General features: G+C 41.5%; 1 protein-coding gene across 1 annotated transcript in view; it reads left to right on the top strand.

The window, feature by feature from the left end:
• The first annotated feature begins 868 nt into the window (after positions 1-868).
• The window catches only part of trim36 (tripartite motif containing 36), a 36,911-nt gene continuing 11,536 nt past the window's right edge, over positions 869-26,243 (top strand). Inside the window, exons 1-9 of the mRNA XM_062998320.1 lie at positions 869-931; positions 9,677-9,917; positions 15,118-15,126; positions 19,689-19,784; positions 21,191-21,540; positions 23,054-23,200; positions 23,696-23,791; positions 24,788-25,041; positions 25,436-25,557. Of these exons, the coding sequence (XP_062854390.1) occupies positions 869-931; positions 9,677-9,917; positions 15,118-15,126; positions 19,689-19,784; positions 21,191-21,540; positions 23,054-23,200; positions 23,696-23,791; positions 24,788-25,041; positions 25,436-25,557 (1,378 nt within the window). The remainder of the gene's footprint in view (positions 932-9,676; positions 9,918-15,117; positions 15,127-19,688; positions 19,785-21,190; positions 21,541-23,053; positions 23,201-23,695; positions 23,792-24,787; positions 25,042-25,435; positions 25,558-26,243) is intronic.

The following is a 26,243-nucleotide window of genomic DNA, read 5'->3' on the forward strand; positions in this document are numbered from 1 at the left end:
TTTACGCCCTGCATCCAGTTTTGTCTGGACCCACTGGGGGCGGCACGGTGGCTAAGTGGGTAGCATTGTCGCCTCACAGCAAGAAGGTCCTGGGTTCGATCCCCTGGTGGGGTGGTCCGGGTCCTTTCTGTGTGGAGTTTGCATGTTCTTCCCGTGTCCGCGTGGGTTTCCTCCGGGTGCTCCGGTTTCCTCCCACTGTCCAAAGACATGCAAGTGAGGTGACGTGTAGATACTAAATTGTCCAAGACTGTGTTTGATATGACCTTGTGATCTGATGAATCTTGTGTAATGAATAACTACCGTTCTTGTCATGAATGTAACCAAAGTGTAAAACATGACGTTAAAATCCTAATAAAACAAAACAAACAAACTGGACCCACTGCGACCCTGATTAGGGCGAATGGGGTTTTAATGATAATAAATAATTGACACTCGACCTTCCAGCACATGGACACCAGCGGTCACGTGAGGCTGAGGCGGTCTGTACCACTTCAGCATCCACGAAGCCACGCCCACGAGTCGAAAGGGTGGGCGGAGCTACAGGCCACTAACCTGATCCTTATGCTTTATTCATATATGAGCTCGTACATCAGCGGCGATCGATGGAACATTAGAGCTGCCGTCTCCGACCTCAGTCAGACACTCACACAGTGATCAGGCTGATGTGATGTCCAAGGGTTCTCCTACCTGAAATCCTCCTGGATCCTCCTTCTCCTCCTGCTGCCTGTATCCGGGGAAACCAACCCAAACCGCACCCCTGATCTACAGAGTAGATCTCTACAGAGTAGATCCCTACAGAGAGTCATTCCACCTGGTTCTTTTATCAGAGCTTTTGGTACCTTCGTATCGATCAGGATCGTCTGACGTGATGTCCGACTCGGAGGAGCTCACAGAGTTCGGCAGCATCGTGGAGCGGATTGAGAAGGGAGAGGTGAGACCCGATTTCTTCCTTTATGTTCTCAGATCTTTCGTGGCTTTGATCTTGAGATCAATTGAGCTGATGTTTACTTCAAGGCTGAGCTGCTTTTGCAAGACGCATGCAAGATGTTGTGTGCACATTAAATATTCCTTTTAAATATTAATGATATCTAGTGACAATAATACCATGTGTGGCTTTACATCTACTGTGTGGAAGCTGCAATCATCATCATTCATTTACACTGGGCCAAGTCAAGAATCCACCATGGACAAGGCACTAATTCACTCACACCTACACTGATCAGCCATAACATTAAAACCACCTCCTTGTTTCTTCTCTCACTGTCCATGTTATCAGCTCCACTTACCATATAGAAACAATTTGGAAACAATTTAACCGAGGCAGTAATACACCATGGATGGGACATCAGGGCACAAAATGCACACTCATTTACTCACTAATAAAAACAATTTCAAGTATCCAGTAGTGTAATGTAGTGTAGTGTTTATAGAGAGATCATTTAGGGCAGAGAAAGTGCAACATTATTCATGCCATGATGCAATTAAGGATATTGGGCGGCACGGTGGCTTAGTGGGTAGCACTGTCACCTCACAGCAAGAAGGTCCTGGGTTCGATCCCCAGGCGGGGCGGTCCGGGTCCTTTCTGTGCGGAGTTTGCATGTTCTCCCCGTGTCCGTGTGGGTTTCCTCCCACAGTCCAAAAACATGCCACCAGGCTAATTGGAGACACTGAATCGTCCTATAGATACCTAGCCGCTAGATGCACAAACCAGTGCACTGTAGTGCCGGTCCCAAGCCCGGATAAAATAGGAAGGGTCGTGTCAGGAAGAGCATCCGGTGTAAAAATTTTGCCAAATCTATAACGCGGATCACGATCCGCCGAGAGCCGACCCCGCGACCGAACGGGACAAAGGCCGAGGAAGAAGAAGAAGATGCAATTAAGGATATTGCATTACATTTTGTTTGTTTGTTTATTAGGATTTTAACTTCATGTTTTACACTTTGGTTACATTCATGACAGGAACGGTAGTTACTCATTACACAAGGTTCATCAGTTCACAAGGTTCTATCGAACACAGTCTTGGACAATTTAGTATCTCCAATTTACCTCACAAGTATCCAATCCTTCTTCTGTGTGTTGTGGGATGATTAGAGAAAACCAGAGCATTGAGAGGAAATACATGCAGATAGAGAGAAAATATATGAAACCGCCAACAGATTTTAGGATCAAAATCAGGCCCCAAGGACCCACTGCTGTGCGGCACCTAATCTACCGGCTGCACCATCTTGCCCCTGTAGGAGTATGTTGGTTGCTGTAAGCTGACCATACACTGATCAGCCATAACATTAAAACCACCTCCTTGTTTCTACACTCACTGTCCATCTTATCAGCTCCACTTACCATATAGAATCACTTTGTAGTTCTACAAATACTGACTGTAGTCCATCTCTTTCTCTACATACTTTTTTAGCCTGCTTTCACCCTGTTCTTCAATGGTCAGGACCCCCACAGAACCACCACAGAGCAGGTATTAACTGCCCACGGGGCGCTGTTGGCTGAATGTTTTTGGTCGGTGGACTATTCTCAGTCCAGCAGGGACAGTGAGGTGTTTAAAAACTGATCCACTCATACCAGGGCAACATACACTAACACACCACCACCATGTCAGTGTCACTGCAGTGCTGAGAATGAGTCACCACCTAAATAATAGCTGCTCTGTGGTGACCATTGAAGAACAATATGAAAGCAGGCTAACAAAGCATGCAGAGAAGCACATGGACTACAGTCAGTAATTGTAGAACTACAAAGTGCTTCTATATGCTAAGTGGAGCTGATAAGATGGACAGTGAGTGTAGAAACAAGGTGGTTTTAACGTTATGGCTGATCAGTGTATAGTCAGCTTATAGCAACCAACATAATCTCATAGGGGCAAGAAGGTAGAGCGGGTGCTGCACAGCAACGTGGGTCCTTGGGGCCTGATTTTTATCCTGAAATCTGTTGGCTGTTAGAGAAGTATCATATATTTTCACTCTATCTACATGTACATGCTCTGGTCTTCTAAAATCATCCCACAACACACAGAGGAAGGACTGGATACTTGTCTTAATGAGTGCGGTGTTAGTAAATGCCTGTGCATTTAATGCCCTGATGTCCCATCCAGGGTGTATTACTGCCTTGGTTACAATGTTTCCAAGAGGCACTAGATTCACCGTGACTTTGACCAGGTTAAAGCAGTTAGTGATGCCTGTTTTGGGGAGGTGGGAGGAAATTGCAGTATGAGATGGAAAATTACAAAATACAAGAAGAACACTCTAAACCCCTTACAGACCGTGACTGGAGTCCATGATCAAACCCAGGTTCCCAGGACCCATGTTGCTGTGCATCACCTGATCTGTCAGCTGTACCACTGTGCTACTTAAAGAGTAATTTTGTAATATTATGTTTTAAATAAACGAGAGTGGCAATCATTTTATGTCTGAAATGGAGGCCTTCATCCTGTCAGTGGCAATTTTCTTAAGGAATGAGCACAAATCCCTACAGACATACTCCCAAATCTTGTGCAAAGCCTTTTTCAGAAAAGAGCAACAATCTCATGGTCAAATGTTCACATACTTTTAAACATGTAGTGTTTATAGAGAGATCATTTAGGGTAGAGAAAGTGCAACATTATTCATGCCATGATGCAATTAAGGATATTAAATTACAATTTGTTTGTTTATTAGGATTTTAACGTCATGTTTTACACTTTGGTTACATTCATGACAGAAACGGTAGTTACTCATTACACAATGTTCATCAGTTCACAAGGTTATATCGCACACAATCTTGGACAATTTAGTCTATCCAATTTACCTCACCTGCATGTCTTTGGACTGTGGGAGGAAACCGGAGCACCCGGAGACAAAACCCACACAGACATGGGGAGAACATGCAAACTCCACACAGAAAGGACCCAGACCGTCCCACTTGGGGATTGAACCCAGGACCTTCTTGTTGTGAGGCGACAGTGCTACCCACTTAGCCACCGTGCCGCCCTGCATTACAAAGGGACCCCAAGTGACCTTTGTGGTGCAGTGACAAGTTCTGTATTAACGTTGAATTAGTTTAACATGCCAGGTGGTGTGACCTGGTCCAGTGCTTGCGGAACAGCAGGATAATTCCGGAGGTCCTGGGTTTGATTCTTGATTTTCATCTACTGCTTTATTCTGGTCAGGGTTGCGGTGGGTTCGGTTCACAGGAATACCCTGGACAGGACACCAATCTATCGCTTCATTACACCACACCTGAACGCTCATCAAAACATGCAGTATGTAAATTGACTGCACCAAAATTGTTTCAAGGTGTGTGATTTAATGAATGTGTGAGTGTCTTTGGCTCTGTCCATGCGTGTATGTTTTTGAGTGGCAACCCTGATCAGGATCAGCAAGTTTTCATTTGAATATTTGATATGATTGACTCAAAGTCGTAAAGGTTAAACACTGATGTTAATTGAACATGATTATTGTAAGTGGTACTGACACAAAAACTACTACAGTAGCAGCCATTTAGAAAGTAATTGGGATAGAAAAAAACCTATAATAATAATAATTAAGAAAATTCTGACTACTTAACGTCAGTATGTGAGACACAAAGTCTTAAATCTGAAATTGTAATGGTTTTTAGTAACTTGTCTAACCACACACCAACCTTAATTATTAAAATTCTACCTGACTTTAAAGTGCCGCTGCTTAATGTGGTACTTTTGTACCTGTAGTAAACACACAGAAATGCCTCATGGCATTATTAAGTCAGTTTTACTGCTATGCTGGGAATGCTGCACCACCCAAATAATGCTGCATGTTTATAAAGTGCACCTGGGTTTGTACCTGATAAAACAACCCTGCATGTTTGTCCAAGGTAAGTATAAATGACAAATATTAATAGAAGTTTATAGAAATAAAGTTAAACCTTTACTTATACAAAGGTGCATGTGTATACAATGCATACAAATACTTACAAATTGGAGTCTATGATTTTCAATTACAACTCCAAATCAGAAAAGGTTGGGACAATATGTAAAATGCAAATAATATTTTTAATATTTAATATTTTTATATTTGTGGCTTTGCATTGTCTCGTTGAAAAATGCATGGACGACCAAGGGCACTGACACAACCCCATACCATGACAGACCCTGGCTTTTGGACTTGTTGCTGATAGCAGTCTGGACGCTCCTTTTGTCTTTGGTTCGCAGCACACGGTGTTCATTTCTCCCAAAAAAGATCCGAAATACTGATTCATTTAACGACAATACACATTTTCGCTGTGTGATGGGGAGCCCAGAGAACTCAACACCAGTGGCGGCTCCTGCCAAATCTCTCAGGGGGGGCAATTGTTGCGATGATGGCCAAGGTGACCCGTTTAATGGGTAAATTAAAGCTTAAATAATTAACATCTTAAGTCATCTGTCAGTTTGCCCTCACAAATACCTTTGAACATGGAGAGAGAGCAGCTTTACCATTAATCATTAAATGAAGTAAAGCTTCACACTAACAATTTAATTCAGTCTTCATCGGATAGCATTTTATTTTAGGTGCAGCAGATCCAGAATAAAGATTGGGGCATTGGGGCTGATGTGCAATGAATAAAGAAGTACAATTAAACAATTGGGGAGATACAATAAGTGCAATCACAATTCACAATTAAAAAATTACATTACTGAATGGCATTTCCGAGTTGCTCCGAACTGAGGTGATGGTAGTCATGGTGACGAGATCGCTACACCAGGTTACGTGTGACGCATGCACGTAAGTGTGAGCCCTCCCGGAACCCATTCAGAATGTATTGCAGCGCCTGCAGTTCGAAAAAAAGAGCGTTAACATGAGAGTCTATGAGAGCAATCCGGGGCGATTTTCAGTTAGGCTGAAGTCGCCCCCAAAAGGGGTGGTACTGTACGGAACACAACTCGACGCTGATTGGACTGCGATATTCAGAGGCAAGACTGTGCAGAACAGTCACAGCTCGTTTAACACTGGTTATATGTGATAGAAAAATTTCTTCCCTTTCGCCCTTTGGTGGTGCGTCGCCCGATCTCCCTAAGGAACGAGCCGCCCCTGCTCAACACTGACATGGTTAACATAATGCTTTCTTTTTGCTCAGTGAAATTTTAAGTGTCATTTGTGCATGTATTTATTTAGTTACATAGTAAGCCTTAGCTCATGTGGTTATATCAGCTATGAGAGATCACAGATATTCAGTTTAGACTCGTGACCTTGCCCTTTACGCACTGAACTTTTACCAGATTCCTTGAATCAGTTAATGATATTATGCACTGTAAAGAGAGAAATGTGGAAATCTCTTCCAATCTTTCTTTGTGGGACATTTCAATAATATTCTCACACATTTGTTAACCAACTGGAGATCCTCTGTCCATCGTTGCTTCTCAAAAACTCAGCCTTCTGTAGATACTGCATTTGTACTAAACCATGATTACAATCACCTGTTTGGAATTACATTATTATTTAGTTTTTTCACCTCATTACTAGCTTTAAATTGACTAAATCCAGACTGTTTTTGGAATATGGTGCAGGCCTGAATGGATGTATATTAACAAATGAAATGAAATTGACCAGACAAAACATAAAATATCTTAAAATAAAAATCAGTCAGGTAAATGTAAGGAGCACTGTGTTTTTATTTGCATTTTCAATACTGTCCCAACTTTTTCTGATTTGGGGTTGTATTTCTGTCATAGTTTTTTTTTCTTTTTACTGTGACAGAGTAAATGTAACACACTTATTTATTCCAAAAAATAAACTTTTACCAATTTGATTTGAGGAGTTTACCTGGGTTCTGGCTCACCACCATTTCTCAACACAAGATTTTGAAACATTGTGAAAAGATTCATGGAATCTTAAGAATCCCACTCTGTCTATAACAAGGCCAGAAACACTGTTGAATGTGAGTGACCTTGGAGTTCTCAGATGGCATTGGATGGGAAACCATCATGCTATTTTTACATAATAGAAATAACCATGTGCGCTTGGGAGTGCATTTGAAAATGTTTGTCACTGCATCAAGAAAAACTACAGTACATGAAACACTCACTCACTTTCTTAACCACTTATCCAATCACGGTCGCTGTGGGTGCTGGAGCCTATATCAGCTTTTTAATGGGCGCAAGGCACACAGTTACACCCAGGACCACTACAGAGCAGGTATTATTTAGGTGGTGGATCATTCTCAGCACTGCAGTGACACTGACATGGTGGTGGTGTGTTAGTGTGTGTTGTGCTGGTAAGAGTGGATCAGACACAGCAGCGCTGTTGGAGTGTTTAAACACCTCGCTGTCCCTGCTGGACTGAGAATACTCCACCAATCAAAAACATCCAGCCAATAGCGCCCCATGGGCAGCGTCCTGTGACCACTGATGAAGATCTCAAAGATGACCAACTCAACTCTGACTTTACATCTACAAGGTGGACCAACTAGGTAGGAGTGTCTAATAGAGTGGACAGTGAGTGGACACGGTATTTAAAAACTCCATCAGCGCTGCTGTGTCTGATCCACTCATACCAGCACAACACACACTAACACACCACCACCATGTCAGTGTCACTGCAGTGCTGAGAATGATCCACCACCTAAATAATACCTGCTCTGTGGGGTCCTGACTATTGAAGAACAGAGTAAAAGAAAAGTTAAAGAGAAACAGATGGACTACAGTCAGTAATTGTAGAACTACAAAGTGCTCCTATATGGTAAGTGGAGCTGATAAAATGGACAGTGAGTGGTTTTAATGTTATGGCTGATCAGTGTATATTTTTTGTAGCCTTCTTGCCACGCCCCCTAATTTACATACTTTTAAGCTACCACGGCGTATTCGCTGTAGCTCCGCCCACTGGCCCCGCCCCCAGTCATCCTCGTTCTGTAGCCTGGCAGCGTATAAACTAGCGGCAGCAGCAGCAGTGCGAGTTTCACCAGTTACAGTCACCGCTTTATCTCCTACTGCTCCTCATATACAGACTGTTTATCAGCTCGTTTAAACTTTATACCGCGCTGTTTTTGGGTCTTTAAGTTAATGAAGATGTCGAGGATAGGAAGACGCAGTTCAGGCGGGGTGAGTTTTACAGAAAAGTGATTTTATAAGTGTGAAGAATCTGCTGATAGAGAATCTCAAACCTGCTCTCCGCTTTCACTTCTCAATTAAACTTCATTAGAATGAGAGGAGTAACGCGGAACATGGATATCCTGGTTTATTTTACATCAAATGTTTTAAGATTTAATGTTTTAATGTTAAATTAAAGGACTGAATTTAAACAGAAAAATTAAGCAGACATTTAACAATGGCTTTCACCCTTCCCCATTTCCCCACATGGCTTTTCATATGCAAATGAGTCTTGATCTGTTTGCAAGTGGGTTTCAGTCTCATTAGCTTAAATTTTGTAATAAATATAAAATAAATGAATAAAAATAGAACTGTTTATAATGGTGAAATGGTTTTATTTCAAATTGACTAAAAATAAATGATCAGTTTTATACAAAAACAGCAAATATGTCTATATATGTCTATATTTGCTTACTTGCCCTGTTCAATATTCAGTGTAATTTACTGTATTATTTTTAAACTGATATTTAAAATGCAATCAGATGTTTTACTTTTAAGAATTTTAAATCAGACTCAATATATTTAAATACGATCCTTATTAAATATGTTAAAAAATATTACTCAATACCAGTTTTATACAAAAACATGTCTACGTATGTCTATATTGGCTTACTTGCCCTTTTCAATATTCATTTAAAATGCAATCAGATATTTTAATTTGAAGTATTTCAAATCAGACTACATATATTTGAATACCATCCTTATTAAAGATGTTAAAAGATATTACTCAGTGCCATGTCTAATAGACATCTTTATATATTTGTCTATATTTGCTTACTTGCCCTTTTCAGTTTTCAGTGTAATGGACTGTATTGTTTTAAAATTGATGTTTAAAATGCAATCAGATATTTTACTTTTAAGTATTTTAAATCAGACTCCATATACTTGAATACCAAATCAGACTACATATATTTGAATACCATCCTTATTAAATATATTAAAAGATATTACTCAGTGCCAGTTTTATACAAAAACATGTCTATATTAACTTACTTGCCCTTTTTATTATCCAGTGTAATTTACTGTATTATTTTTAAACTGATGTTTAAAATACAATCAGATATTTTACTTTTATGTATTTTAAATTAGACTCCATATATTTGAATACAATCCTTATTAAATATGTTAAAAGATATTACTCAGTGCCAGTTTTATACAAAAATATGTCTATATATGTCTATGTTTGCTTACTTGCCCTTTTCAGTATTCAGTGTAATTTACTGTATTATTTTAAACTGATGTGTTAAAAGATATTACTCAGTATCATGTACTGGCCAAACCTACGCTTGTCTCTAGTCTTGTCTTCCTTTATATACTTTTTTTAGATTAGAAATATCTAGTATTTATTGTAGGCCTTTTTGTATTTATCTGCACTGTGTATATTGTATTGTCTTGCACCCTGGTCCTGGAGAAACATTTTTTCGTTTCACTATGTACTTGTATATAGCTGAAATTACAATAAAGTCAAGTCTTGAACTCTTAAACACAAAATAATTTTTAAATATCTTACCCCTAGCAGTTTGATACTTGGCTACTCTTTAATTCATCAACCCCCTTTTTTCTGTCTTTCTTGCTGTTCCACTTTTGCAGGTCCCCATAAGGAACATAGAGCGAGAGTTGATCTGCCCAATATGCAAGGAGCTGTTCACCCACCCCCTCATCTTGCCCTGCCAGCACAGCGTTTGTCACAAATGTGTGAAAGAACTGCTCATGCTGAACCAGGATGATTCGTTCAGCATAGACGCCGGCTCGGAGTGCTCCAACCCCGGAAGCCCTCGCTCTAGAGTTCCCTCTCCCAGCATGGAGAGACTGGACAAGCTGGTACGATCAGGTACATCCCAGATACAACTTGTACCTATTTGAGGTTTGGATATGGATCGATGTTTTATACGGTTTGCTGGGGAGGTTTGGAGGTCTATGAGTTTTCTGTTGGAGACAAAAGAAAGGATGCTTAACATTGTTTAACTGATTTTATAGATTTAGTGGTTAGAGGTTTTGAATGGTGGGCATTTGTTAAAAAGCTGTGAAAAATTAAGAAGGTTAATTAAAATATCCAGAGTTTTAAATGAAGTTCATTAACACATGCTTGAGCAAACCTTATTTAGTTAATCCACTTAAACCACTGGGATTAAAGACTGTTTTGAAATCATATGAATTATAATATGCGGTACAACTTGAGCAATATTCAGTAAAGTTCTGAATAGAGATCTGGTCCTAATTTCTTACAAAATGATCTTATTCCTTATCATGTGTATCTTTCTTTCATTTTAAGGACCAGTTCTTAGTTTTGGTTATGCTAATCAAAATATGAAAATAATACTAGCTTCTTTTTTGTTACACCCTATCATTTATTAAAATAGGCTTTTAAAAGACAGTTTATTGACCAGTGTAGTGGATCATTTGAAGTGTATGACTCATTATAATAATACCCATATAGTGAGGATGTGTAATGTGTAAGAACTATTTGGGATACAGGCTAAGCACTGGATGTGGCAGCCTGTGTTTCTAATAGTTAGGTTAATCATTGCTAAATGAATCTGTTTAATTCACTTAATAATGCGTGTCGCTAAAGTGGTACAGCTGTTAAATATGCTAGCCCCCTACTTTTGAGATATGTGGATTCAGGCTTCGAATCTCGGCTGTACTTTAGACCGATCAGGCGTCTGCATGGACATAATTGGATAATCATTAAGGGGGAGGATGGCTAAAACAACCTAGTCATCGGAAGGTGCACGTATCGGTGTGCATTTAGTATCCATCCCAAGCCCGGATAGAAATAGGAGGGTTGTGTCAGGGAGGGCATCTAGTGTAAGAACTGTTCCAAGTCAGGTATGCAGACCAGATCTGCTGTGGCCACCCCTAATAACTGGAGCAGCAAAAAATCATTCAGTAATGTGTCACACTTATTGATAGTTTGTGCAATCTGTTTTTGCACAAATATCAGGGGAGTGGCTCACAGCAAGAAGGTCCTGGGTTTGATCCCCAGTTGGGGTAGTTTGGGTCCTTTCTGTGTGGAGTTTGCATGTTCTCCCCGTGTCTGTGTGGGTTTTCTACGGGAGCTCTGGTTTCCACCCACAGTCCAAAGACGTGCAAGTGAGGTGAATTGGAGATACTAAATTGTCCATGACTGTGTTTGGAATTAATGATGAATCTTGTGTAATGAGTAACTACCGTTTCTGTGAATGTAACCTAAGTGTAAAACATGACGTTAAAATCCTAATAAATAAATATATAACAGGGGTCTTATTATGCCTGATTGAGAGTTAGAGTAAGAAATCCGTCCGCGCTTCTCAATACAAGATCCGTTCAGATTCTTTAGACTTTTAGAGCTCATATAAAAAGCCTTTATAGAGCAGTTTAGTTCTTTGGTTAATTAACAACATAAAAGTGCTGTCACTAGTGTTTATTAAAAACAGTTAGCCTAGCTGTAAATCTGCCTTTCCTGGTTGCCCAGGCTACTGATTTATCCACCACTGTTATAGCTAAGCTAATGCATTACTGTCTGTTAGGCAGATATACATACTTGTTGCATCCAAAGTGTGAACCCCCAGCAGAGAGGAGGAATTGTCAGGCATTCTTAGTCGTACCGCTCACCAGGAGTTGTCATGGTGTTGGCACTCCTGCAGAAGTGTATGCAGAGGATTAAATCAAACAGTCAACCCCAACTCGGACCAGAACCTCCAGGCTTTTTCATGCCATCCAGGATTTGCCTTCCTAACATGTGCTAAAGCAAATTATTCAGTGTTTTTCTATTCCTATAAATATATAAATCAAGCCTGTGTGGAATAACATACCACTGAAGTTAAGTTTGATCTAAAGAAGGGACTTGTATGTCATGCCAGTTTTGGGATTTTAATGATTTCTGATTCTACTGTATTTTTTTCTGTGACTGAATGATTGGAACATGCATCTTTTGTTCAAGAATAGTTCTTATTTTTTAAGTTTGTTTGGGGTTTTGCTAAATGACAAAATCAGCTGGGTCACAAACATACACACACTCAGGGGTAGCAAGTTTTATAACAGCATTTTCAAAATCAAAGCTTCTCATTATTGATCATAATTGACATGATCTGGTGGCTTTAATGCAAAAATATAAATGTGGCAAGTTATGGCTAGTTCACACTACACGATTTTTGCCCTGATTTTCGCTTGCCGACTGGTTGGCGCTAGATTTGCCGGCTTTTGAGCAACTCTGTGCTTGCTCGGCGATCGAAACTCGGCACTCAATCGCTATGTATCGATCCGAGTGGCTCGCCGACTGAAGAAATATATCTAGCATGTCAAATATCTGGATCTAAGTTGCCCAACTGGCAATGAGAGCGGTGTCGAACAGCCAATGAGAACGCAAGATACGGTGTGAGGGGAAATACAGGGAAGGAGATGTAAAAAGGTGGGACAGGGGCATAGTATAGTTTATATCAGAATACATCGGCACACACACACAAGTTTTACAGTATTCTGACCTCATCGTTCTGTACAAAACATAACACCAATGTTGCATTGCAAAAATATTTATTAACCTCCAACTCACTATAGAACAATCCATGCTGTTCGTGTAGCCAAATCCTCTCAGATTCATTTATTTTTCCTACTTGATTTTACGCTGCACATCAGCGCACAAACTGTTATCGCTCGCTACTTGTTGACGTGCATTTTTGGAAAGTCGTGTAGTGTAAACTTGGCATTAGACTGCAGCCACTACGGAGTACATGGAACAGTGATGTCAAGGTCAGAAAGAAATCCCAGAATTTTGCTCCGTGCTTAGAGCGAGTTGATTCGGTTGGTTAAATGTAATCCAGTAATCCAGTCTTTTGTGATGCTGCTAGAACATTGGCACTATCCACAGTCAAGTGAACTTCACATTGCCATGGGCTGCCATAGAAAAAATAAGCTGGAATACAGAATTTGTCATTTTCAATAAACCCTTCATTCAGTCACAGAAAAACGTGTGTGTGAACTGTTGACTTGAGTTCTTTATGTATATTTATGCTTTCTCATCTGCTGTGTCTAATTTGCTCTGTGATGTCATATGTAATATAACTGTTTTGTTTGTGCAATCCTGGACTGTAAACCAGGTCTCGCATCGCATATGTTCATATTCATATTTGTTGCTCTCATTTAATTTCATTTCTTTGTCGCTTGCAGCCTCACACAGAAGGTCATTTGGAGGGAGAGGTAGATTTGGGTTATATACTTTAAATAGCGGTAGTAAGTACAGAACCCTTATAGAACCCCTGTGAACACACTAGTGTCTGTATTTCCTTCTACAAGTGATTCCTTGTGCGAGATGGTGTAGCGGAATAACAGCGCCAAGCTGACTTTTCAAAACACTTAAAAGTCTGACTGAGCATGTTTACTGGATTCTGTAATTCAGCTCTGTCTCAGATTTATTGCCTGATGTTTGCTAAACCTTTAGGATGAAACGAGACGACCAGAATGAATCATTTAGAGAGAAAATGGTGTAGAAAGAAGTGTGGATGTTGCCATGGGGCTCCTTCAGACTGGAATTTTAGGGTCACGATGCAGCGCCTGGTTGAGCAGAAAAACATTAAGAAACGTAAATTATTTTCTTGCAAAAGCTCAGCAGGGGTTTTATTACACATCACCGATAGCTGGATTGTAATATGACTTACAGGCTGCTATTATACTGCAAAATATTGAGTCATACACCGATCAGCCATAACATTAAAACCACTTCCTTGTTTTTACACTCACTGTCCATTTTATCACCTCCACTTACCATATAGAAGCACTTTGTAGTTCTACAATTACTGACTGTACTGAAAGTTAGCCCCCTTTCATGCTGTTCTTTAATTGTCAGGACCCCCACAGGACCACTACAGAGCAGGTATTATCTGGGTGGTGGATCATTTTCAGCACTGCAGTGACACTGACATGGTGGTGGTGTGTTAGTGTGTGTCTTGTGCTGGTATGAGTGGATCAGACACAGCAGTGCTGCTGGAGTGTCCACTCACTGTTCACTCTATTAGACACTCCTACCTAGTTGCTCATCTGTTGCTGCTGTTTGAGTTGGTCATCTTCTAGATCTTCATCACTGATCACAGGTCGCTGCCCACAGGGTGCTTTTTGGTGGGTGGATTATTCTCAGTCCAGCAGTGACTGAGGTGTTTAAAAACTCCATCAGCGCTGCTGTGTCTTATCCACTCATACCAGCACAACACACGCTAACACACCACCACCATGTCATTGTCACTGCAGTGCTGAGAATGATCCACCACCCAAATAATACCTGCTCTGTAGTGGTCCTGACTATTGAAGAACAGCATGAAAGGGGGCTAACCTAGTATGCAGAGAAACAGATGGACTACAGTCAGTAATTGTAGAACTACAAAGTGCTTCTATATGGTAAGTGGAGTTGATAACATGGACAGTGAGTGTAGAAACAAGAAGGTGGTTTTATTGTTATGGCTGATCGGTGGATATTAAGTAAAACAGACATGACTAGGCATTAATAAAAACAGGATCGAAATCCCATTACCCACCTTTGATGTAAAAAGCACTCCTCTCCTCCCAACTAACCAATCGCTCTGCATCAGTGTATCCACCCAGCTTGCTAACACAGAATGTAACACACATGCAAAGCTAAGTAAGTAAGTTTCATACTCCAAACCTGTGTAAACACTAAGTTACCTTTACTGGTTTTGACGTGGCTTTTTACCTTTACATGTTCAAGCTTTTCACAGAATTCGATTAACTATCAAAGTGATTCACAACTGATTCGCCATCATAGAGACCCATTATGAGTGGGGTAACATGCAGCACTTTTATTTCCCAGTCACTCAGTTTTTTAGACATTGCTTCTGTTGGGACTTCGTTGTTACTGGACCAGTAACATTTAGTAAAAATAATTTACATTAATGATTACATGTTAACCAGTCTGGTTTTTACCCGACACCTGAGCTCAGTAAATTGCCATATTAGTTTACTCAGCGTTGAGATTTCGTATTTTTTTTACACAGCCTATTCTGTATATTGCTGGTTAACACCCTGGTAAACACAACTTTGGAAAGTGGGCTTAAGTGATGCAAAAGTGAAATAGAAAATAGAGATATGTCTAGAGCCAATAAGCACGTTGTGAATTGATTTTGTCCAATGTAATACACAGACAAGGTTTTGTTGATTTAAGGTAGCAACTGTTACATGTATCAGTTTCAGACTGTAGTCCTGCAATTTCTCCTTAAATAATAGTAAAAAAGACCGTACAATATTAAACCTATCAACAAAGAGCCTAATTAGACGACTAGATTCCTGGTATGTATAGAGATGCATTTTTACCAGCTTTAATCATCGGCTCACTGTCGCGTCACAGCAAGAAGGTCCTGGGTTTGATCCCCCGATGGCGCGGTCCGGGTCCTTTCTGTGTGGAGTTTGCATGTTCTCCCCGTGTCTGCATGGGTTTCCTCCCACAGTCCAAAGACATGCAAGTGAGGTGAATTAGAGATACAAAATTGTCCATGACTGTGTTTGACATTAAACTTGAACTGATGAATCTTGTGTAATGAGTAACTACCTGTCCTGTCATGAATGTAACCACGGTGTGTAAAACATGACGTTAAAATCCTAATAAATAAATAAATTAATTAATTAATCATTGGCGAGTACTGCATCTAATACTGACATGCATATTAAAACTTAGTAACTTTTAGGACACAAGTGTGTATCTTGTTTACGTACAAGTTCACATCATTAGTCATGGTGTCAGAAATTCTGTTAAGTTTGTTTTGTTGCTAATCTGGCTTTTGAGCTCTCTGTTGGAATCACTACAGACTGGCCAATTCCTCCTTGTCCTTTCTATTACAGCAGCCCCCTAATAATAAAAAAACTCCAAAAAAGTCATGCATACTAGATAAGGATAAAAAAGCAGTGTAGTTATGGATGTGTTTAAAAGCATCTCCAGCTTTGCTTCTCCAGCCAGATCTAAATATAATAGCATGCCTTTCCTTCCACCTAAACATTAGTCTGCTTCATGTAAACCACCCAGCCCTGTAACACAGACTTTAACAACTATGCAAAGTTAGTGATGCTCTGGTGTGGTACAGCATCGTGCAAGTTTAGTTTTATCTGACGCCTGATGTACCTAAAGATACAAGCAGTGACTGTAAACAGGGGATGAAAGCAGTGAGAATTAGTTTTAAAGAGCTGTATGCTTTCCATTACCTTCCCACTCTCACCTGGATTATTGAAACCACCACACCTATCAGTGATGCTTTAGTGCAAGAGAAGAAAATAGTGCCAAACGTTTGTCTTGTTATGGCTTAATTCTGGGCAAGGACATTTTTTTAGTGTCTGTTAGCAGCCACATTTAGGTGGACATAAATACACTGGAAATAATTAGAATGTAATTTGGTGTGTTGTTCCTAGTAGGTAATGTCTACAACCGTTGTGTTTTATATATATTAATCAAACAACACCCCGGATGTCAAAAAATGATTGTCAGTTCAGTTTTTCTATTTTTTCAACCGTTTCCCCCCAATTTTCCCCCCTATTCTGGTCATGTCCAATTACCCTGATTGCATCCTCCACTGATTTAACCCTCCACTGCTGATCGAGGACGCTTCTCAACTGACACACGCCCCCTCCGACACATGCTCAGTACAGACTGCATTTTTCACCTGCACGAGTCGAGTTCATATATACCGATCAGCACTGTGCACAAAGAGCCACACCCTAATCAGCATAATTCCTCGACTCTGTGCAAGCGCCATGAACCAGCCAGCAGAGGTCGCAATTGCATCAGTTATAAGGTCCCTATCTGGCTTCCCACCCTCTATGAACAACAGCCAATCGTTGTTCATGTAGCCGCTCAACCCAGACAGATGGCAGAGCTGAGTTTTGAGCCGACGAGTTTGAAATGTCAGCTCTGGTGTGCTAGCGTGTTTAACCGCTGCACCACCTGAGCGGCCCTTGACTAGTCTATTCTGATTGAGTTATTAGTCAGATTGTTAACAGATTATCAGGCTGCATGTAATTGTGGGTAATTACTAGATCTAAGATTTGATTAAATAGCTATCCGCTTGGGCAGCTCAGGTGGCGCAGCGGTAAAAACACATGCTGGAACAAGAGCTGGGATCTCGAATACATCGTATTGAATCTCAGCTCTGCCTGCCGGCTAAGGCTGAGCAGCCACTTGAACAACGATTGGCCTGTTGTTCAGATATGGGCGGGACTAAGCCGGATGGGGTCTCTCTCCCATGACTGGTGCAATTACGAATCTGCTGGCTGATTGATGGTGCCTGCACAGAGATGAGAAAAGAGTGCCCACGTGTCGGAGGGGGCGTGGGTTAGCTTCGTTCTCCTCAATCAGAGCAGGGATTGGCATTGGTGGAGAGAAAGCATGATGCAATCGGGCAAATTGGATGCCCTAAAAGGGGGAAAAAGGGGATAAAATGCATAAAAAAAAAAAAAAGAGCTATCCGTTTCTCTTCACAACACATCTTACACATCATTCCCAGCAAGCGTAACCCAACGGCTGAGTGAGCTAAATATCACTGAATGCTGCCGAACACTGTCTGGGAATCTTTAAGATGCCACAATAATTCTCCTCCCTACCCCAGACAGCGGACTTGCACAGTCCGATTGGACGATGAAGAGTTATGCTGCAGCATTTATCAGGCTTTATCAGGCTCAGGCTTTATTAAAGGGAAGAATTTCCATTAGCTGTTACCAAAGCCAAACATACTTGGCAGACATGCCCACCAGCAAGCAGAGAGAGGCACTGCGGTACCACACAGCTGGAGAAAATGCTAGCAGACCAGTACTAAGAAAGTAAATTGCATAAATAGGCCAAGTTATTAAGTCAACGCATGTCCAGCCTTGCTTGATACATTCAGTAAATTAAATAGAGACTCCTATTTGGTTGCTTGCATCATGTAGTTGATTAGAAATAGTAATAGTAATGTTGTGTGTGACTACTTGTAATATACATTGAAGTGCCAGGAAAACGTGTACACCAGTCTGATATTTGGTAGATCCCCCACTGGAACATAGGACTGCAGAAATATGATGTGGCATTGACTCCAAGCTTGTAGAAATATTCTGTAGGCAATGAACACCATACTTCCTACAGAACAATCCACAATTTTATTGTACTCCAAGCCCAAGGATTTCTGTGTTCCACAGCATGTTGCATGGTATCCCAGATATGTCAGTGTATAACACTGAGATCCAGTGACTTAGGTGGGAATCACTAAACCCTAAACTCTAACCATTAATTGGTGTCTCTAGAAGTGTGTGGTGGCGCATTGTCCTATTGGAAGAGATTGTAACTTGTCAGAAAGGAGGCACACATGGCGTTCCCCTGTCTGAGACGTTTGTAGACGTACACTATATTGCCAAAAGTATTTGCTCGCCTGCCTTCACACGCATATGAACTTGAGTGACTCCCATTCTTAATCCATATGGTTTAATATGATGTCGACCCACCCTTTGCAGCTATAACAGCTTCATCTCTTCTGGAAAGGCTTTCCACAAGGTTTAGAAGTGTGTTTATGGGAATTTTTTACCATTCTTCCAAAAGCGCATTTGTGAGGTCAGATACTGTGAGCATAGAACATCCTAAAGGTGTTCTATCGGGTTGAGGTCAGGACTCTGTGCAGGCCAGTCAAGTTCTTCCACACCAGACTCGCTCATCCATGTCTTTATGGATGTGGCTTTGTGCACTGGTGCGCAGTCATGTTGGAACAGGAAGGGGCCATCCCCAAACTGTTCCCACAAAGTTGGGAGCATGAAATTGTCTAAAATCTCTTGGTATGCTGAAGCATTAAGAGTTCCTTTCACTGGACCTCCTGAAAAACAACCCCACACCATAATCCCCCCTCCACCAAACTTTACACTTGGCACATTGCAGTCAGACAAGTACCGTTCTCCTGGCTAGCGCCAAACCCAGACTCGTCCATCGGATTGCCAGACGGAGAAGCGTGATTCGTCACTCCAGAGAACATGTCTCCACTGCTCTAGAGTCCAGTGGCGGCGTGCTTTACACCACTGCAGCTGACGCTTTGCATTGCGCTTAGTAGCGAGGAAATTTCACGACTGGACTTGTTGCACAGGTGGCATCCTATCACGGTACCACGCTGGAATTCACTGAGCTCCTGAGAGCGCCCCATTCTTTCACTAATGTTTGTAGAAGCAGTCTGCATGCCTAGGTGCTTGGTTTTATACACCTGTGGCCATGAAAGTGATTGAAACACCTGAATTCAATGATTTGGATGGGTGAGTGAATACTTTTGGCAATATAGTGTACCAGGGGTCCCATGGAATGCCAGCTAAACAAACACATAGGTGGTGTTGCTGTGTATTTTGCGTAGACACATCTGTACCAGTTCTTCTGGCACTTCAGTGTACATGTCAAAAGTACATCTTCCAACAAATCAGCATTGGTGGCACCACCCTGACACATCAGTCAGCAGTAAGATGAAAGAGTAAAACATTTTCTTTTTTTAGTAGTGTCATTTATGTGACCGAGAGTGCATGCTGATCTGTAGTTTTGGTGGTGCCAGACACCCATACACTTTGCCAGCCTAGCCTTCTGATGACATACCGGTCTGAGCGTCTTATTTTCTTTCCCCTTCTCTGAACTGAGGGTCATGGCGGCAGCAGCAGTCGGCCACAGCCTGCCGTGCTGCAGACGCCGTCTGTTCCTCCCCAACCCGAGCAGCGCACCGCACCCACGGCATAAGTACACGCTCCTTATTCTAACACACCCTCACCCATTGCCCATTTCCCCTCAAACTAGGTACTAGTTATTCAGTTCACATCTCAAAAGACGCTCATCGCCACATCTGGAACGCTCAGCTGTTATGAGTCCGTTACATCTCCGTACGTCTGTGATCACTGCATGCGTGTCCCAGAATGGTCTTTGCATCCGCTGATCACTGTTGTTCCACGCAACCTGAAGTCACTGTCTGGTTTCCATTTCATGCCGTTTCATGTTGCAAACATCACGCTTGCTTTTGTCATTGTTGTGGTGAACGTATGTTTGTGCTTTGTGACTTTTTACTGTCTTGTGTGTGAAATGCTCAGTGGCCGACAGTGTTAAATACATTGACCTGGACAAAGGATGTGAAATCTACACTGATCAGTCATAACATTAAAACCACCTCCTTGTTTCTACACTCACTGTCCTTTTTATCAGCCCCACTTACCATATAGAAGCACTTTGTAGTTCTACAATTACTGACTGTAGTCCATCTGTTTCTCTGCATGCTTTGTTAGCCCCTTTTCTTGCTGTTCTTCAATGGTCAGGACTCTCCCAGGACCACTGCAGAGTAGGTATTACTTGGGTGGTGGATCATTCTCAGCAATGCATTAACACTGACATGGTGGTGTGTTAGTGTGTGTTGTGCTGGTATGAGTGGATCAGGCACAGCGGCGCTGATGGAGTCCCAGCTGGACTGAGAATAGTCCACCAACCAAAAATATCCAGCCAACAGCGCCCCATGGGCAGCGTCCTGTGACCACTGATGAAGGTCTAGAAGATGACCAACTCGAACAGCAGCAATAGATGAGCGATCGTCTCTGACTTTACATCTACAAGGTGGACCAACTAGGTAGGAGTGTCTAATTGAGTGGACAGTGCTGAGAATGATCCACCACCTAAATAACATCTGCTCTGTGGTGGTCCTGTGGGAGTCCTGACCATTGAAGAACAGGGTGAAGGCGAAACAGATGGACTACAGTCAGTAAATGTAGAACTACAAAGTGCTCCTATATGGTGAGTGGAGCTGATAAAATGGACAGTGAGTGTAGAAACAAGGAGGTGGTTTTAATGTTATGGCTGATCAGTGTACACTGTGGTCTTCTTGGTTTAGGTAAAATTACTGTCTTAATAAACTAATGTTACTTTCATTACATTTTTGTAAGTTTACTTGATTGTCATCATATTTGTTTGCATTTGATGTCATTTTATAATCCATTAACATCTGTGATCTTTTTTTTTAAACTTGTTTTGTCCAGATCATTGTAACACTGTTTTGTTCTGCTTTGTTTTTGACTTTGGTTTTATCATTTTAGTCCTGCAGTGCTTCGCTGAAGTAAGTATTTATGTTCGTCTTTACCTGACCATGTGATTTTTCTTGAAATCAGGGTCAGTGTCCTCCTCCCCTGGCTGGAGGCGCTCCTCAGTCGCGCCACGTGTCACCACCTTCCCGTGCCCTGGCTGCCAGCGGGACATAGATCTCGGCGAGCGGGGTATCAGCATGCTCTTCCGTAACTTCACGTTGGAGAGCATCGTGGAGCGTTACAGGCAGGCGGCACGCGCCGCCGTCGCCATCATGTGTAACGTGTGTAAGCCCCCCGCCATTCAAGAGGCCACTAAGAGCTGCATGGACTGCAAGGCCAGCTACTGCAACGAGTGCTTTAAGCTGAACCATCCATGGGGGACGCCCAAGGCCCAGCACGAGTACGTCGGGCCCACCACCAACTTCAGACCAAAGGTAGGACAGTCAATGTGAAACAGTTTGAAATGTATGGTCTGAACTAGCTTTTACTTCTTTTGGCATTTCCAAAAGGTCATGTGATCATTGCTGGTGTTCACTTCAGGAAAAGGAGGGGCTGCTCAGGTGGTGCAGCGGTAAAAACACACACTAGCACACCAGAGCTGGGCTGAGCAGCCACATGAACAACGATTGGCCTGTTGTTCATATAGGGGTGGGGTATTAAGCTGGATAGGGACTCCTCGTAACTGATGCACTACGACCTCTGCTGGCTGATTGATGGTGCGTGCACAGAGGCGGGGAAAGAGTGCGTTGATCAGGGTGTGTCTCTCCGTACACAAGGCTGATTCACATATATGCACTCGCCTAGTGTGGGTGACAAAATGCATATGGCTGCTGCGCACGTGTCGGAGGGGGCATGAGTTAGCTTTGTCAGAGCGGGGGGTCTACATTAGTGGAGAGGAAGCGTGACGCAATCGGGCAATTGGGCGCACTAACAAGTCAGGAGAAAAATGGGAGAAAATACATAAACAAAAAATATTTAATTAAAGGAAAGGAGAAGGTAAAGTCAGAAGAAGGGAAATTTTTAGAGGCACAGGTCTCTGGATTACCATTATTTACTTTTGCATTAAGACGAAGGAAACTGTATTCACCAATTACATGCACTGGTGTGTGGTGTAGTGTTGCCATCAAGACTGTCATCAGAGCCAAGACAAGACCAAGGCCATATCACTAAATGACATTACAATAAAGTGGACCAAGACAAAACTAAGGGTGCATTCACATGAGAAGCGTTTTGCGCTTCGTTCACCATAAGCCTTGGCACAAATTGGCGCTTTGCTGAGCACTCGGCTTGAGCGGTGCAGAAAAACGTCATCAAACTGCGAATATGAGACAAATCTGCGTTTGTGTGAAATAATCATCAAATTCACTCTGAAAGCTCCACATGTATCTGTATTTTCTGCACTGTTTCACTTTTAAACTTGTGTTACAGCTCAGGGCTTTTCTGAGAGTCATAAAAAAGCTTAACATGGTTTAATGAACTAAAAGAACAAGACAGTTCTCTTCACTAATGAAATTCCTCGCTCGTTGTTTTAGTACAATGTCACGTTGTGTTGTTTATGTTAAGCCTTGTTTATGTTAAGCCTTGTTCGTATGACCTGAGTCAGTTTTACTGCGTCATATCAAAAAGTTTGTCTCATTGGAGGAGCTTCGAAAAGGTCAGCGTCAAAATCGTGAGCACAACGTGGCAGAAGTGCGCAACGTACACCACTCAGGGAAGCGCAGCGGCATGCTAAGCGGCACGGCCTCACTCTATAGGAAACACGGGGACAGCTGGCGCCAAAGCCATTTTGCTGCTTCTCATGTGAATGCGCACTAAGACCAACTGCATTAAAATAGACCAAAAAATTGAAAGAAAATATAATACCTGAATACCTTTTTAGTTTCTTTTTAGTGACATTATTACCCATTTTTACAAAGCTCACAAGTTCACGGTTTCCTCTTACTGCAGGTTTTGATGTGTCCTGAGCACGAGATGGAGAAAGTCAACATGTACTGCGAGGTGTGTCGCCGGCCAGTGTGTCACCTCTGTAAACTCGGCGGCTCTCATGCTAACCATAGAGTCACATCCATGAGCAATGCCTACAAGGTCCTTAAGGTATGTAAACCTGCACTTTTCATTTTAAAAATGTACACTGTATCTGTCTGTCTTATTGTCTGATGGTCTATTGTACTCGGGAAGGATCAGTTTCAGTTTGTTTTCAACTCGCTCATGAAATATTGAGTGATCCATTTGATCTGCTTGGCAAGTTCTGTGAGGATCATGTTCCTGGTGAATAGGGTTTATACATCTGTGTCTGTAAGATGTGACCTCCTGTCCCTCACATTTGGACAGGTATACATTTCTAAATGTGAAACTAAGAAAAAGGGTTGTTTTGGTGCTTGTCTGAGTTGAGTAACTTTATATGATTAGATTATAATGATCTGACTAATGCACTTCTAATGTAATCTAATGTATCTAATGCTTATTCAATACACAGCTTTATTTTAATGTGCTATTAAATGTTCTCATTTGTCTAGATATCCCAGCTATAGTGTTAATACCCATTATGTAAATTTGAAGCCTAATGGTCTTTTATATTTCCACCAACAGGAGAAACTATCAAAAAGTATCCATTACTTAATTAGCAAAGAGGACCAAGTAAGGACTCAAATTAAAGAGCTGGAGGTCCTGATTCATCAGACTGAGGTAACCAATGTGTAGATCATTTAATATTCTTCAGTTTGCCGAGCAAACTGCATTGTCCTACTTAACCCTTTGATGCACAAGCTAAGCAAACCCCTTCTAATGCACAACATGGGTGGAAAATGACCCATATTCATCCATTCAAGAATATTTTCATATGCACATTAGTCAGTTATTCATGTATTTACTCAGTAAATATGGTTTTGACTACAAACACTTACAAATGTCAGTAGTTTCTGTCAAATTCCATAGTAAATACATAAGGGTCATTTTTGACCCATGTTGTGCATTAGAAGGGTAGTGATACAAAAATGATTTTTATTAAAAAAGTAAAAAATATAAAACTGAAATAAGGATTTGTGATGATCAAAAACAAGTTAATTGAAAAATTCATGGAAGCTTGAATGATGAAATTAATTTATTGCAAAGATACAGAAAATAAAAACTCAGTCGGGTCACTTTTGACCCAGGTTGTGTATCAAAGGGTTAAAATAACAATGTTATAATAAATAGTATGTAAGCCGCTCGGGTTTACGCAGCGGTACAACACGCTAGCACACCAGAGCTGGGATTTCGAGTACATCGTATCAAATCTCAGCTCTGCCACCCGGCTGGGCTGGGCAGCTGCATGAACAATGATTGGCTGTTGTTCATAGGGTTTGTACTCCTCATAACTGAGTGAATTACGACTTCTGCTGGCTGGTTGATGGCGCCTGCACAGAGGCAAGGAATAATGCTGATCAGGGTGTGGCTCTCCATTCACAAAGCCGATCTGCATATGACCTCTACTCGTGCAGGTGAAAAGATGCAGTCGGCTACTGCACACGTGTCACAGGAGGCGTGTGACAGTCTCGCTCTCCTCAATCAGGGCGGGGGTCAGCTCCAGTACAGAGGAAGCATAACGCAATTGGGTAAAAATTGGACGTGCTAAAATCGGGAGAAAAAGGGACAAAATGCATTTAAAAAAATAGTACGTAAACTATTGGTTTTTATATGCAGGAAAATGGCCAGTTTGCTGAAAGGCAAGCTCACGAACACTTCGAGCGTCTTTTCGAGGCTCTCCAAGAAAGAAAGACCGAGATGTTGCGGTCCATCGAGCAGTCCAGAAACAGACGTGTGGATGAGCTCAGAAGCCAGGTGGAGGAGTACCAGGGAATGCTGGAGAACAGTGGATTAGTGGGTTACGCCCAAGAAGTCCTCAAAGAGACCGATCAGTCCTGCTTTGTTCAGACGGCTAAGCAGCTCCACTTCAGGTTCCATCTATATCCCTTCATTGCATTAGTTTTTTTCTCCCACTGTCAGCGCTCGTCACTTTGAGCAGAATCATCCGTTCTGTTTACTGTGTTTTAATGAGGATTAAAAGTTGCTGTTCTAGTGCTGACAGAAGCTGCTTAGCAGTGGCTAGAGCTCTCACTTAAGGTTCAGGTCAGTAAAAAAAAAACTGGCCATGTGCCTGTAAGCAGACTGACCTGCACGGGTGAATCTGAGTACATCGAAAGTTGGTGGTTCTTTATAATCCTAATTGATCTTCATTAGCCAAAAAGCAGCTTTGGACTTGGTGCTATATTAGTCCACTATCTAAAATAGTTTATCCAGTGATCTGAAATAGCTTCTGTGGACATCCTCTTACTTTCTTCTCTTGTTCAGGGTTCACAAGGCCACAGAATCTCTGAAGACTTTCCATCCTGCAGCCGATCCCTCGTTTGATGAGTTTGCCTTGGACACCTCAAAGGAGGAGGCTCTACTGAAAGACCTCTCATTTGGTCGAGGTAAGAATGACTTGGACTGGGGAGACAATGTTCTAATATGTCTGATTTTTGAATGGGAAGTAAAAAGGTCCTGGTCAGGTGCCCACAAAGTGTTGGGTATATACTGTGAAGCATGTTCCTGTGTCACAGTTTAAATAATGATCATATCCTTGCCAGTAGATTCTCTTCTGTCATTATATTCCTCATGTGTAGATCACACTTTACAAGTTTTCATTTAAACAGAAATAAAAGCAACTACAAAAGCACAAGTCATGTTTAGCTTTTGATCAAGAGTCTTTGCACCAATATTTGTTACTGATTGGTAAATCTGGCCTAAAGTCACACTGTGTGCACTAGACTTTATCCCTGTGTGAAGGAGGCGTGGGTGGCTGCTACCAGAAGCTCTTTAATTAAGAAAGCTGCTGCTAAGCCTAATAAATCCTAAATCTTGGCACAAACGGTATCAGGAGCTTTTAGTCTATTTCCTTACACAATAATTATTGTGTCTTATAATAATTTGGATCTAAGGTACAGTGTGTCCGTGTCAGTCCAGTATTCCGTATTCTATTTAGCCAATTACTATAAAGTACAACAGCATGAAATACTGGGACTAAATAAAACATTTAATAAGTTGTAAATGGTGGCATTACCTTTTCAGAAAAAATGTAGGCCCATGTTCATCCTATTTACACAGTGGTTCTGTGGAA

Source organism: Trichomycterus rosablanca, chromosome 7 (genome assembly GCF_030014385.1).
Source record: "Trichomycterus rosablanca isolate fTriRos1 chromosome 7, fTriRos1.hap1, whole genome shotgun sequence".
Classification (NCBI taxonomy): domain Eukaryota; kingdom Metazoa; phylum Chordata; class Actinopteri; order Siluriformes; family Trichomycteridae; genus Trichomycterus; species Trichomycterus rosablanca.